This window comes from Hypomesus nipponensis, chromosome 13 (assembly GCF_054491055.1).
Source record: "Hypomesus nipponensis isolate SF chromosome 13, ASM5449105v1, whole genome shotgun sequence".
NCBI classification, from domain to species: domain Eukaryota; kingdom Metazoa; phylum Chordata; class Actinopteri; order Osmeriformes; family Osmeridae; genus Hypomesus; species Hypomesus nipponensis.
This window is the reverse complement of record NC_140373.1, coordinates 9,858,930-9,873,619: the sequence shown is the minus strand read 5'-3', so window position 1 is coordinate 9,873,619 and position 14,690 is coordinate 9,858,930. Positions and strand designations below refer to the sequence as shown.

Genomic DNA, 14,690 nt, shown 5'->3' with positions numbered 1-14,690 from the left:
CAATATTTGTGATTTCACTTGCATACACATTTTTTAAGCGACAGTGAAATTGTAGGCCCTATTTGTATTAAGCATTTTGTGTCATGCCATATTCAATTTATAGTAATATATTCATCGGCTGCAACTTGGATCATCATTATAATTTTGCATGAGTGATTGCACTTGGTTATTGAAACAAATCAGGCAAATCTTTGGACGACTCAATTTAAAGAGACAGTTTCTTCAAAATGAAGAAGTTTTATCCTACAACTCTAGAGGGCGTACTTTCTTCATAAATTTGATGGGGGAAAAGCTGCCTTCAGAGTTGTTAATAAGTTGTTAATAAAAGATCAGATGAACTAAATCATTGTGTGATTGTCACACGTCATTGCCATGCAATATTTTCTACTGTATAGATTTTAATAGGAAATTGTGCATTTTATTGCAGTGCTCATTCAATTAGTACAGAATATTACCATTAAGAACATGGGGAAATGATTATGAACACTAGGTGTGAAAGAGAAAAGCTTTTTATTGGGTGAACCCTAGGCAAGACCATCTATCCCAGTCACACTGAATTTGTACATTTTAAACATTGCATAATATACCAAAAGTTAAAGTTGACATGAAGTTGTGATATAACGACATCAGTCGTAGTTGTTATTCCTCTGGCTGAGCAAGAAACAATTTACTTTTTATTAAGTGTGATCATCTTCAATCATGCATAAATCAGTGGTTTGCAATGAGTGGACATCAGCCAACTCATCAAACATAGACTGGGCACCTGCAGATATTACAGACTGAATGCATGAACCACAACTCTTTTTCTATCTATCTATCTCTTTTAATCAGTTGCCAAAAGTGGCAAACTGTCCAGAGTAAAGATAGTGCAGCTGCTCTGTGCCACTTGTGGGATCTGAGACCAAACTAAAGAAACTCAACCGAAAAGAAATAAATCTCACTGCAACATACAGTACTTGGGATGAGACATAAGATATTTGAGATTTCCCTCTTCAGCGCCAGTTGACATTTCAATGAGCAACAAAGCCATCACAGTAAGGACAGTATGATTGTCTTTAGCTAAAAACTATTGAGTTGGTAGCAAACATCTTGAAAATGCATACAATTTTTCAAAAAACATCAGTTAACAATCAATTTACATGCGCTTAAAGTTATTTGGAGTGGGGAGTGCCGTTGCCGAAGTCAAACATGTCAGTCACGACAAATTGCCTATATACCAAGGTAGGGAGTGCAAGATGCAGCATAACTGGAAGGCTTCAGAATACTGTCGCAAATGTAAACATAGCTTAGCTCCAGCAAAAAAAACTAAAAAAACTAAACACCCACTGTAAATTGATTGAATCTCTAGGTTGATCATATAGTTTGCAGTTAAAAAGCCCTTGTGTGTTTATCAAAAACATGCGCTTATCTGTTAGTTTCACTCTAAGTGATATAAAAAGGGTGGGTGTGTGTTAGTGCAGAGGTGTGTCTGTCCTTGTGTGACAAAGGAGGCTCGTGTCCACATCTGTGTAATGTCCAGTGTGCCTGCCACCCGAACAGTGAACATATCCCTGACACAGTTTGATGTGTAAGCTACACATACCATGTTGCATTTGATCATTAGGAAAAGGCAACACTATCAATAATTATTTGTGAATAAAATGTCAATGAATCGATAAACCTCAGTCATGAAACTATTCTCCACAAAAGAAATGTGTCCTGAAATGCAGTGTTTACACACAAAACAAATTACTGAAGGCTTAAAAACGAATTGTGCCCAGTGTTATCCTCACTGTTGTGCTTGGAATGCAGTGTATTAAATCTACACAATTCATTATGCTTCAAACAATGTATCAGCCTACAAGAAAAAAAAAAGTTTTTACAAGATAACAGTCAACTTTTTTTAGCCAAGGTATATTGTCATTGGATATCAAAAGATTTTTCCAGGCGTCTTCTCAAGAGATAGATATTTAGCAGAACTATGACTTATCTTGACTAATCTCAGTCAGTTACTATACAAACAATGCAAAACTAGCCATCATCAACATTTTCTAGCTTTGTAAGATCCAGTCCAACTTCCATAAGAAGTTGTGCACTATACAGTGTACAAAACGTGCAGTTTAAGAGTTAAATATTAATGTACTTTTAGAATACGTACAAAAAAACATGGATATAAACTGATATTCCTTCACCATTATACATAAAAAAAAAAATGCAGATTCAAACTTGCCCCAAAAATGTCTCTCCTAATAAAGGCTATATTAAACATACATTCCCTCCAAAATACAGAGGGTAAACCCGTTAAGGAAGCATATTTGTCAGTCAAAGCAAAAACAACACTGTCTCTTAATAGGGCTATGGGTTTGTTCTGACCATCTAATCTATTTAAGAACTCTGAAAACTCTGGGAGGTGCTAGACTTTCTATGGCCAGGAGAAACTACTGCATGGTCCTGCATATATGAGCTTGATTTCTCAAAGTGTGCGAAATACATGCATAATTCCCTTCTTGTTTCTTGTTTAATCAATGACTGTGTACAATATTAGAAGTGTCGACTTTATAAATATAGACCATCATGATCCCTTAAAAGACCCTTGAGTTAGAAGATTAAAGAAGAAACTCAATTCAAGCCCCTGAGTGAATCATTGGCCTTGCATGGCTATGGCCATATTTTGTAGCATGAAACAATTTACAGTTCCTCATTTTCAGTTGGGCAAAAATCAGGCACAAATAGTTGGTAAACAGACTTATTTACATTTTGAAATAATAATTAAAAGAAAAAACAGGAACACACAAACAAATGTAGGATCCCCTCAATAAGCATCTCCATGTGGAGCATGATTCCTCCTCTTTCATGATATGTTTGCATCTTTATCCCTGGAGCTTCTAATACTGGTTCTTCACATCCGAGAGCCCCTCTCCTGAAGAATCTACAAAGTCAGGTACAAATAAACAATATGTAAAAACAAACAAATTAATCCACATGTCAGTTTATAAAACTCAATTCTACTTCTCTTAACATTCAAGTGGGAAAATTTGAACTGTTTGCCGTAAACAGGGCAAGCCTACTAAAACTGCAAACGATACATCGAGCTTGATCGTTTATCCGAATAGACACTTACCGTCCAGTCACGCACGCACACACTCTTAACAAAATAAAAGGCACATTCAAGGATGGGGGCTCTAGTTCCACTAGGCCAGGGAGAGTCAAAGCGAGGTCAGACTACCAATTTGCTTTGACTACTGAGTCACTATTTTAGGTAATGTATGAGGGAACCATCAGTGTGTAGTCACTGGAGGTGGCTGAAGCAGCATGGGATGTGATGAAGCTGCGGCCCGGCTCAGACGCAGGGCAGCCTGGACTAAGCAGAGCAGGGGCGGTGGGAGGGAGGGAGGGAGACTGTAGAGGACAGGGGGGAGGGAGGGAGACTGTAGAGGACAGGGGGGAGGGAGGGAGACTGTAGAGGACAGGGGGGAGGGAGGGAGACTAGAGGACGGGGGGAGGGAGGGAGACTAGAGGACGGGGGGAGGGAGGGAGACTAGAGGACGGGGGGGAGGGAGGGAGACTAGAGGACGGGGGGGAGGGAGGGAGACTAGAGGACGGGGGGGAGGGAGGGAGACTGTAGAGGACGGGGGGGAGGGATGGCAGAGGGGCCGACAGGCAGGCCGTGTGCTCCTCACCGCTGAGTCACGAGTGCTCAACGGTGACTCAGTAATCAGAGTCATTCATTTCATAATCCGTGTCCTCGTCCTCCTCGTTCTGCACCACGTGCCGCATGCAGACAGCAGAGGAGGGAACACAACACAGGCCACGTCTTACACACACACACACACATGATTGGGAGTCAGAGTGTTGTGAAATGTTCTGGGGTTTGAAGGTTGGGTTAGAGGGGGGAGGGGAAATATTTCAGAATGTTTACCCCCTCTCTGACATTTTCCAAAGCAGAAGGTGACTCCCTGACTGGGAATCTAGATCCCGCTGTTGCGGCGACTCGCTGAACTTGATTGACAGTGCTCCGAGTACTAAAACTCTGCATTCGTTTCCAACCGCAGTAAACAATATGAGACATCCCCTCTGTAGGCCTAGATGAAAATGCACTTTAATACCCAGCTCAATTGCCTTTCTGTGTGCAGCTCATGCAGTGTGTGCATGTTTTGTGTGTGTGTGTGTGTGTGTGTGTGTAACAAGCCCACACAGGGACCTGCAGATGGGAGTATTAATTTGTGGAGATGAGGCCGCTGCTCTGGTCCCAAAGCCCTGGGAGAGAACGCCATTCTCCTCTAATGCTCCCATAATCCCCAAACACACTCTCCACGTCCCAACAGCCTGGATTAGGTGAGTTGAAGGGGGGGTTGTTTAGGTTACAGGCTAAGATGTCATGAATCTTTAAGCTGGATTGAGACTGTTAGACCCCATGGATGGTCTTGAACTGATTTTAGATAGCAGATAGGGAATCTTTCGTTTTGTGTTCATGTTTAAAAAGACTAATTTGTTTCCTAAATGATTATAAATACATCATAGACTAACTGAACTGAATTTTTAACTGCGACACTCACGTGAGGTAAGGTATTCAAGGCCATCTGAAACAGCCTTCTGTGTGAAGCCCAGCCATCAATCTACCGTGGCAGTCTCCACCAGGGCTCATGTTAATGTAGATATCCAGCACAAGCCACCATTCACATAAACTGTTCATGAATTCCTGGAAGGCTATACTGCTGATATCAACACCCTCTCACACACACCAGCTGGCTCACCTTGGCTTTCTCGCTGGGCTCGCTGTTGGTGCCGTACGATTGGTTGTGCAGCTCCTTGGAGACCACGCACAGGAACTCGGCCTGGTCTTCGTTCCCATAGTTGTAAGAGGAGCCGATGCTGACGAGCTACAGGACACAGAGAGAGACAGGAGCAAACGGGGGGTGAGCCTCACGTATGCTGAACCAGGACAAACATGGGGGGTGAGCCTGACGCAGGCTGAACCAGGACAGAGACGGGGGCTGAGCCTGACGCATGCTGAACCAGGACAGAGACGGGGGGTGAGCCTGACGCATGCTGAACCAGGACAGAGACGGGGGGTGAGCCTGACGCATGCTGAACCAGGACAGAGACGGGGTGAGCCTGACGCATGCTGAACCAGGACAGAGACGGGGGGTGAGCCTGACGCATGCTGAACCAGGACAGAGACGGGGTGAGCCTGACGCATGCTGAACCAGGACAGAGACGGGGGGTGAGCCTCATTCATGCTGAACCAGGACAGAGACGGGGGGTGAGCCTCATTCATGCTGAACCAGGACAGAGACGGGGGGTGAGCCTTTAGCAGGCTGAACCAGGACAGAGACGGGGTGAGCCTGACGCATGCTGAACCAGGACAGAGACGGGCTGAGCCTGACGCAGGCTGAACCAGGACAGAGACGGGGGGTGAGCCTGACGCAGGCTGAACCAGGACAGAGACGAGATGAGCCGGAGAATAGACACTAGGAGGACAGGAACGAAGGGTGGATGGGAAAGTAGGGGTAGTTGGACAATCCTCTGGAGAGAAGACTTAGCAGCACGGAAAGCTGGCACAACGAGACATGAGTGAGAGATATGCAAACAAGGTAGTATATGAGGGAGGCAGAGAGAGAGGCAGAGAGAGAGAGAGAGAGAGAGGCATCAAGAGGAAGAGAGATAGAGACTCGAGATAACAAATAACCAAACAGAGTTGTACTTGTGAGGCGATAAGAGACTGTAAATGAGAGGTCAATGGTTTCAAGCATGGGGGTTAGTTACAGACCAGACAGGCACATTACCATATAGGCCCCACTGCAATAATACAAACACAAGCCAGCATGCAGGCCGGGGCAGCAATCAGATGACAGAAACACCATGCAAACACACAGCGATTGACATTTAGACTTGACAAGAGCATTAGACTGCGTCAGACAAACAAAACCCAGTTTGCGGAGTAGAAGGCCTCTTAACCGCCCTGTTCCCCGTGTGTTCCGAGTCCGTGTGTGGAGTTAAGTACCCAGCTGTGCATGTCGGGGCATGCCACACGACTCATTAGCCTCTTCTGACGAGCCTTGTTGTTGCCAAGAGCTCTCTCTCTCTCACTCACACGCACACACACACGGCAGGAGTTTTTGGCCCACTCTTCAGCACCATCCTCAACGTGTTGTTCCACTGTCCTGCCCTCAGACGTCTGTCGCGCCAAACCCACGGAGAGAGATGACACACCCACCCCTCGGACCGCCATGCTCAGCGCCAAGCGAGCCCAAACATCTTCAATTCGGTTTGTTAATAATTGTTCAAGCGTTGTTAGCGACAAGCTAAGCAAACACTCTTCGAAGGACTTCCTTGATAGAAATGGGCGGGGCCAGGAAGACCCAGGTGGCCAGTGAAGTGCTCTCCCCAGATGACTGGCGGCGCACCGCTGCCCTCTAAGCCCCTGGTGAGGAAGACTTTCAAGGGGTTTCCTATCTGACCCCAGTAAGGCGATTAGAGAGATTCCAGTTCTGAGGGAGATCCACAAATCCCTGATCCCTCTGGGAGTTGGGGGATGGGGGGTCCAAGAAGGACTCAGAGCTCTCTCACACACACACACACACACTCTTGTGCACACGCAGACACACGCACCATAATAGCTTTACCAAGCATCCCCGAGCCGAAATGAGCAAGGCATCTCTTAAAAGGGGTTAAGTGCTGGATGCTGTTGGTTTTTTTACCCGGGACCTACTTTTTTTGCATGACGGATCCAGGGATTTCAGTTTAGAGAAACCACGTAAATAAGTTACAGTACAAAAGTCAACTAAACGTTTGGTGCAAAGAAGTGATGCGGACACACAAAAAAGATGACTGGGAGATTCATCAAACTATAAGGTGCACATGTTGACTTATTTGCCCCATAGGTGAGCAAACAACATCAAATAGTATTTAAAAAAGATATAAATATGAAAGTAAACCCAAGACGGCCAACACCTGTGTTCACGGGGGGTGGGGGAGGGGTACAAGGGGACCATGCAGTGACCCATGGACAGAAAGTTGTGGGACACACCTCTCCGCTGTTGTTTGGCAAAGTAGTAGTAGTAGTAGTAGTAGTGGTAGGCAGCTCCCCCTTCACCTCCCTTGACACAATCAGCAGAAACTCTGACTGGTGGGCCCGCCCGTAACCTATACTGACAAGCTGCAACAACCAATCAGAGCACAGAGGGATGCCCGCATTTACAAGGGGGAGGCATTTGAAGTTGCATTAAAAAAAAGAACTTTCCCCCTAACATGGAATCGATTCTCGGGGCAATGTGGGGGTTGCAGGGGCCGGGGAAGGGGAGGGAGGTCCACAGAGGGAACCTGTGCTTGGTGAGGCTGAGCGGACGTGTTTACCTGCTCGAACTTCCAGCCGTCGGACATGGTGGACACCATCTGTGTAAGCTCCTCCTCCTGGCACTGCAGCACGCGGTACACGTGCTTCACCGGAGCCTGCGGGGAGGGACGCGGCACGTCAGGGGATACTGCAGAGCACTCTGGGTGAGAATTGCACTCACAAACACACACACACGCTAGCGCATCTCCACGCACACACACAGCTAAGTGTCCACTATCGTCCGGCATCCATCTCCCTTCCCTGCTGCGGAGCAGTGAATCATGGGATAGCGCAAGCACGGAGACGGCTAACGGCCCAGATGGGACTCACAGAGGAAGGGTTGTTGGCCTAATGGATCGACAAGGAGAGAAAGTCTTTCCAAAACGTACACCTACCTGAGATTGTTTTTTTTTTTTTAAGATATATTTTTTGAACCTTTTTCATCCTTTATTGAACAGCTTAAGTGTGACAGGAAAGGCACATGCGGTAAGCCTACATGGTACACGTGGTCCTTATCCGGTGAGCTACGGGGGAAGCCCTACCTGGGACGTCTTGCAGTCACGTTCCCTGATCTTGTCCTTGAGAAGCTTTATCAGAGATGTGATATTGTAGAATTCAGCTTCCTCTAAAACACCTTGGGAAAAAAGAAAATACACAAAAAAAAAAGAATAAAGATAATGTTACTTTTAATAATGTGTTTTTCCCCCCACAGGAATATTTGTGAGGGGACTGTACAAGGTTATGTTCCAGGCCTGCATTCCCATGCCCAGTTCTGTGGTGAGTCCTACCTTCCTCTGCCAGCTCTCTGTTCAGCACCAGCTTGCCATGCCGCAGGTAGTTCAGCACAGGGCCAAAATATGCAGGGTCCCGGTCTATCAGATAGGCACCAGTCTCATCCTGGAGATGGAGAGGGAAAGACAAAGGGAGAGCGAGAGAGCGAGAGAAAGACAGAAGAGGGAAATTCAAGTATGTCAAAACCTTTGAATTCAGGCCTAGTGGTGTAGCTTCTTTGCACGTTTGCAGACATGCGCACACACACACGCGCGCGCGCGCCATGCCCTTCTGCTCGTCAATCCCGCATGTCCCCTCATGCACTGGGGGGTTTGTTCATCATTCCAGCAGGACCACTGGGCATTCCCCTACTTCTGTGATTAGAACACCCAGGTCTCTTGGGGAGGGGCAGGTTAAAACAATTAGAGCAGAACAGAAAGAGATTTGGAACAGGAGGCTGAATCCACAGAGGGGACCCGAGTCAGAGGAAAATACCACGGCCATCCTGCCGTTGCAAACCAGGAAGAGCACAGATCGGTGCGTCACTGGCATGTTCTTTCACCAAAAGCAAAAGATAATAGAGGCTGTGGGTTAGGTGGCTGTCAGTTATTAAGTCGAGATGATCTAAACAAATCCTACAAAAACACACTTAAATTACAACTGAAACAACAGTGACCAAGCAGGTTTTCCTGCAGCGGTTCAGATCACACTGGAAGCAGCCAAAACCTTGTGCAGGGAAGGGGATAAATGCAAACTTTGTGCAAATCCACTTAAGGCAGCAGGATGTGTACGTTTGCATACTTGAAAATCTGGCTTTGGGATAGACACCCAGGCACCTTGGGCCCCATGCACTGACTGCAGCTGTGCCAACATCCTTTACACAAGAACACAAGCTTCATTTTCCTACTTTTCAGGCCACGGCCACAGTCAAATCCAAACAACCCCCCTCCCCGCGGTGGCACAGAAGCCCACATTCACAGCTCCCTCAGCCCGTCAGCGCTGGAGAGATGGGCTGTCGTCAAACTTGGAGAAACCCATTAGTCTTTCCAATAATGAGAAAATGTCCCAGAGCATTTCTCTGTGGTAATGAATCTGAACCCTCTCTTACGCTGTCTGACCTCTTTTCCACAGTAAAAATACCCCGCAGGACCCCCATGGATTTCAGCTCTATTCTGGCCCCAAAGTCAGCTCCTCACACCTCAACAGACATGGACATTTAACCACAGGTAGAGGCAGAGGTTGAGGTAAGAGGCAGGGAGCAAGGGATACAGATGTCACACCACTAACAGCCACAGCCCAAAGCTCTTTCCACGAAGCCAAGAAGAGACATCAACGCACACAGCCCTTTAAACCTGCCGACGGATCTGCGCCATCACCAAACCCACAGAAGCAGGGCCAAGCCCCAAAAACGGAACGCTTGGCCTCGTCAGCACCAGTGGTCAACACAGGGCCTTCAATAAGAGAAAATCCCAAATCAAACGGGTACGGACGGTCTCCCGAATCCAGAGACTCAAGCAGGCCCAGTTGTGACGCATCTGATGTCAAAGTCTCTCATCTGCTTCTGCTATTGGCATCGATTGGAGGCGACGTCGGTGAACTATGGAGTCAGGGCACCATCCCGCCTCCTCCTTCGGGCTCTCCCCTCTGTTGATTAGCCGTCGGAGCTGGTCCCCAGGGTGTGCAGGCTCCTGTGGGTGAGCCCTCACTGGGGTGACCCCATTCTGCGAGAGCGGTGATTAGAGGGGCAGTGGCTCGTGATTGATGTGAACCAACAAACAAAGGACACAGTGTTTTAATGAAAAACAAGAGCCACTCTCCAGGGGGCCCAGGGTGGGGGAGTGCGGAGAGACAAACAGGGAGGAGGAGGGCCAGCTGGGGAATACGGAGAGGACCGTGGGGACATGGAGAGTGAGGACCGGAGGGTGAAGGGGGGGCTGTTTGCTTCAAAGGGACCGTGCGACTGACCGGAGACGTGATCCAGGAGCCCACGTAGGATCCTCAGAAGACGCTGATGAGTTAGCCGACATGAATAATTCAGCACCCTTGCTATTGTGGGATGTAAGTGAACACTCCTCTCATCAAACCGTCTTTGAGAGACTTGTTTATGCAGACAGGACTGAGGGGGAAACGAGATGCACAGAGTAGAGGAGACCAGGATTCTCTCTTCTCTCAGTCTTCCAGCTTTTTTTTGTTGTTGTTGTTTCGTTATCTTTTATTTTTATTATTTTTTATTTTTTACTTACGCCTACCAAATAACATACTCGTCAATTGTTCTGACCAGTGACTGCGCGACCAAAGTACAATCCCCAGGAGGGATTCACAGTTCTCACTTAACTGTGGACACAGAGGAAGGAAAGTGGACAACAGGCTAAAAATGAGAAGGGGAAGTCTGTGGAGGCGAGCCATAGGCTCAGGGATGGCCAATGGAAGCCCAGCTTTCACGTTTCATACTTTTCTTGATTTGTTTCTTGTTTTCATTTGTACATCGTATGTTTTGTGCTGGCAATGTTTGAAATATTTCTTACTGCGCCAATAAAGTATTCAAATGAACTGAGAGGGAAGCCTCAATGCTGAGGACAACTTGAACAGGAGCCTGTGGCCTAGACTAATCTTTCTGACCCACGCACAATACATATCCTCTGACAGGAAATCCCACTGAGACCCACCCATCAAGCACATGCATGTCTGATGTCCTCTTGCACTGCAGCTGACTCAACCCCTTCAGTTTTCAACTTCTAGACTTTGGATGCGCAAAAGTTGAAACGTTGAAAAATTGCTGTTCACAATCTTGGAATGTTGGTCAAATTCCACGATAAGGGGGCCAGGAAATTGGAACATCAGCAGTCACTGGTCAGTATCTTAGAATCTATTGCTATTGAACACAATTGCCAATAAGAAGTTTGAAAGATGCAGACCTTTGCGTAGTCACATGGGGATCTCGGCATGGTGGAAGTCCGTTGGCTGTAGAGCCACTCATTTAAATATTTATAATACACTCATTTTAATAATAATGGACGAGCAAAACCTTCTTTATGGAAGGCCTCATACAGTGCAGGTCCTCAATAATCCACATATTAGCCTACATACCAAACACCGCGGGACACAATTCTCTTATATGAAAATACTGCAGGGTGTCATTTTAGACTAAGTCTGACCTTTCCTCTGGGGAACTTATTTCTTCTGCCTTCACAACATGGCACCCATCTTCCGTCCTGGCGCCCCAGACGATGCTTTTAGCTGAACAATTTATGATGGATGAATGTTTCAGGGTCTAAATGAGAAGCTCCTTTTAGAAGACCCTAAAAGCTTTCCCCCGTCATGAGAGCCTGTTAAGAGCCCCAGCTGCGGCTTGGAGAGAGCGGCAAATCACCGTTGTCCAGAGCATTCTCTCCTCTCTGCACTGCCACATCAACCAAGGAGCACCAACCAACCACAATGCAACGCATTAACTGACACATCTGTTGTTAAATGGGAGACCCTGGGTCTAGCATTAGCCAGCTCGTCTATGGATGGGGTCTAACCATCACTGAGGCCCTGCACCGGGGCCCCTTGGGGAGGACGACAGTGACGATGCCACCCTGGGCTGGTCACAAGGTCTGCAGGTGATCCCGGACACCCCCGGTGTTGGTGCTGAAGGGAGGCTCCGTGAGGGCAGTATTGACGGCACGAGGAGCGGATGTCACCGTCAAATATGTCCAACGCCTCCCGCTGTGAGCTCAGGCATGTGATCAAGTTTGAGGGCAGCGTTACATGCGGCCTTTGGGTTTCCTCACACACGCAACAAAGAGGGCCTTCCAGGAGGGCAAAGCGTAGGCGAATGTGAAAAGAATAAGATGCGAACCGAACAAGAATTTTATGAGTGGAATTCTTGAAATATTAATGCAGCTCTCCAAGCTAGAGAGCTGTGTTTTCTCCTGAGTGTTCCCTGCGCTGGGCTTAGATGAGTGGCCTGCCATCACAAACCGACCGCGACAGGCATTACAAACTTGTTAGGGGTACTTAAGTCATCAGGTAGTACAGCCATCAGCAACTTCCTGTTTTGTTTGGAAGGTACCTTGCTACGTAGTAAATATATATATATATATACTGTAATTATTCTTCACCCCCAACATACCATTATCTGCTTTGAGAAATCTGTGATGTCGGCGACACAGGCTTCTGTTAAACATGGCTCATCACTAAGACAGTCTATGTTGCAATTCTCTCTCTCCAAACATCAGGCACATTTTCCCATTGACATGACAGTACAGTTCCTAGAAATCCTCCTCGGGATGCAGAAACATTGGTGATAATCCGTCAGCAGTTGTGACCGGCCGTGTATGTGACGCGAGCCTACTTCCACTCTACTCTTCACGTTCCATCTTGGCCCAACGTGTAACATCGGCTCCAGTCAACAGCATCAATAATCCAGGCCCCATCCAGAAGCTCGTCAGACTAGGATACGGAGAAACTCGTTTCATTGGCTGGGAAACACAACACTGCCTTCGCCGAGAAAGGAAAAAAAAAAACGGGGTTTTTACGGGGTAATCACGTTAGCCTTTCAATCGGAGCTTCCGGCTCATGCAGGGTTGCGTGAGGTGACTGAAGAAAAACAAGCTTCTCATTCATGTGCGAGATGCTTGTGTCTGAACATCATAAAGGCTGACTATAGGTCTAGCAGGGCGTAGCTATATAGGGAGCTCCCATTAGTCAAGTGTGCCGGCAGGCAGACATACACACCATAAGCCTGGCAACCCAATCTGCACTTAGGGGATTTGGAAAGGCTTGGGCTGCTCCATTTATGATCAGCTGTTCACATTTGGATAAATCACCCAAAAAGCCACTGATTACTCAGAGATTATGTGATTTGGATGTTAATATTAAAGGCATCTGAAACAAGAGAATGTGACGCAGTGATTAAGATTAAATGTGGTAGTAGATAAGTGCAACGGACCGTAATTAAATAGGAAGATGGTGGAGAACACCACAAACTCACTCTCTTGGCGCGCACACACACACACACACACACACACAGTGCTGCTTTGGTGAAGACAAGGACATGAATCGCCCACTGCTCATGGCAGATGGACCAACAGAGCCTTTCAGTGGCATCATCCGTTGGCTTCACATTTACAGTGCCTCACCCCGCTTGGTAAAGACTGGAGCAGTCATCCCACACGGATGAGGGCATCCACACAAGCAGCTCTATGTAGACCAGACACTGAGCCAGAGGGGAAAGGGAACAGGGGGGGGGCATTGTTTGTTAGAGAGGGAGAAATAAAGAGAAAGAGAGAGTGAGTGAGTCAAGTGACACAGCACAATAGTTGGCCTGCCCTGTGGATGGGACATTTGCATGGGGAGTCCAGACTTCTATCTGTCTTGTTCAGGTTGTCTGTGTTGTACTGCCTGTATTTTCGTACAGGACAAACTGCCTTTTCGTTCTTTGAACAACCCTGTTAGTTGAATAATCCAGTTGATTATTTTATGTTATCAAACCACCAACAGTCATGTCAAGTTAACATTTCACAACTGGTATCAGTGATGAGAATTTTAAAAAGACCTGGCTGACTAGAATTGTTTACTAAAAACAACTTAATAGTTTAGTTTTAGAAGGAGCAGGTTGCTGAGCATGCAAGCTAGGCAGTGCCATTTTTTGCAAGCTTTTTTTCTGTCTGCAACTATCCACACGCTAAGACAGCACAGTCAGCAACACCATCATCATCATTGTGGCACACTGTGCCTGTCCTCAACCTAGCCTGTGTTGTAGTCAGATAGCTAGCTAGTAGCTAACGTAATGTCTTTTGACGGCTGTTGGAATTTGGGATTAATTTACGTTGTTTCGCCAACTGCTGGAAACAAAATATGTTGCTACTGTAACAGGTCTCTCAAATAAACTATTAACAATGACATGTCACAGAGATGCAAAGTTGTATTAACAAGAACGTACGTATATTCATTCTAGAAATTAAACCATTCACAAAGCAGAGTTTGGAGAATAGCAGGCTAGCTCCGCTACTAGCTAGCTAACATTACCTTATCGGAGTCGAGCTCGGGGTCAGCCTGGCTCAGTCGGTACAGAAATGATTTCGGATCACGGCACAGTGTCTGTCGTGTTGTCAGGAAATACGTTCCCCCAACGTTCAAGCGAATCCATTTCGATGCCCCGATACTGGCCGTCTTGTCTACGGTATAATGAGGCAGACACCTCCGGTAAACGGCGCCGCTAATATCGGAGCTGTTTTCTGCCATCCCCTCTTCTCCGCCCTCTGGTACGACTGCCGTGACAAAAGCCCTCTACAGTAGACCACACTTCATGCAAGGCGACTGAACCACTCCTCTTCCTCCACCTACTACGGGTAGGTGTTGCTGGTCATACCGTTTTTACGAAGATCAGGCCTAATGATATCTCAGCCACATACATCTTAGATCTCCCACTTATTTCCACTCTTGTTGACAATGGTAATTCGGGAATTTGTCTATCAAATTGGATAGTACTGTATCTATATTTTAGGCTGTCAAATATGTCCTAACTATAGTCTAAAACCCGTATTATCCTCCTTGTAAACGGAACTATATTTGTATTGTATTGTTCATAACCATTTGAAGTGGTATTTTCATGGGAGGA

The 14,690-nt window shown here is 46.7% G+C and overlaps 1 protein-coding gene across 2 annotated transcripts; it reads right to left on the bottom strand.

Moving 5' to 3' along the window:
• Nucleotides 1-493: 493 nt before the first annotated feature.
• On the bottom strand, nucleotides 494-14,461 carry kctd5b (potassium channel tetramerization domain containing 5b). 2 transcript variants are annotated; one of them, XM_084669578.1, is made up of 7 exons: nucleotides 14,099-14,461; nucleotides 8,104-8,212; nucleotides 7,858-7,949; nucleotides 7,336-7,431; nucleotides 7,010-7,138; nucleotides 4,734-4,859; nucleotides 494-2,908 (listed from the first exon to the last, which is right to left on the bottom strand). In XM_084669578.1, the coding sequence occupies exons 1-7, from the start codon at nucleotides 14,312-14,314 to the stop codon at nucleotides 2,879-2,881; spliced, it is 798 nt and encodes a 265-aa protein (XP_084525704.1). In that variant the 5' UTR covers nucleotides 14,315-14,461; the 3' UTR covers nucleotides 494-2,878. The 2 variants fall into 2 exon arrangements, with proteins under 2 accessions (XP_084525704.1, XP_084525705.1); XM_084669579.1 differs by lacking the exon at nucleotides 7,010-7,138 and having other exon boundaries at nucleotides 14,099-14,442.
• Between the last annotated feature and the right edge of the window lie 229 nt (nucleotides 14,462-14,690).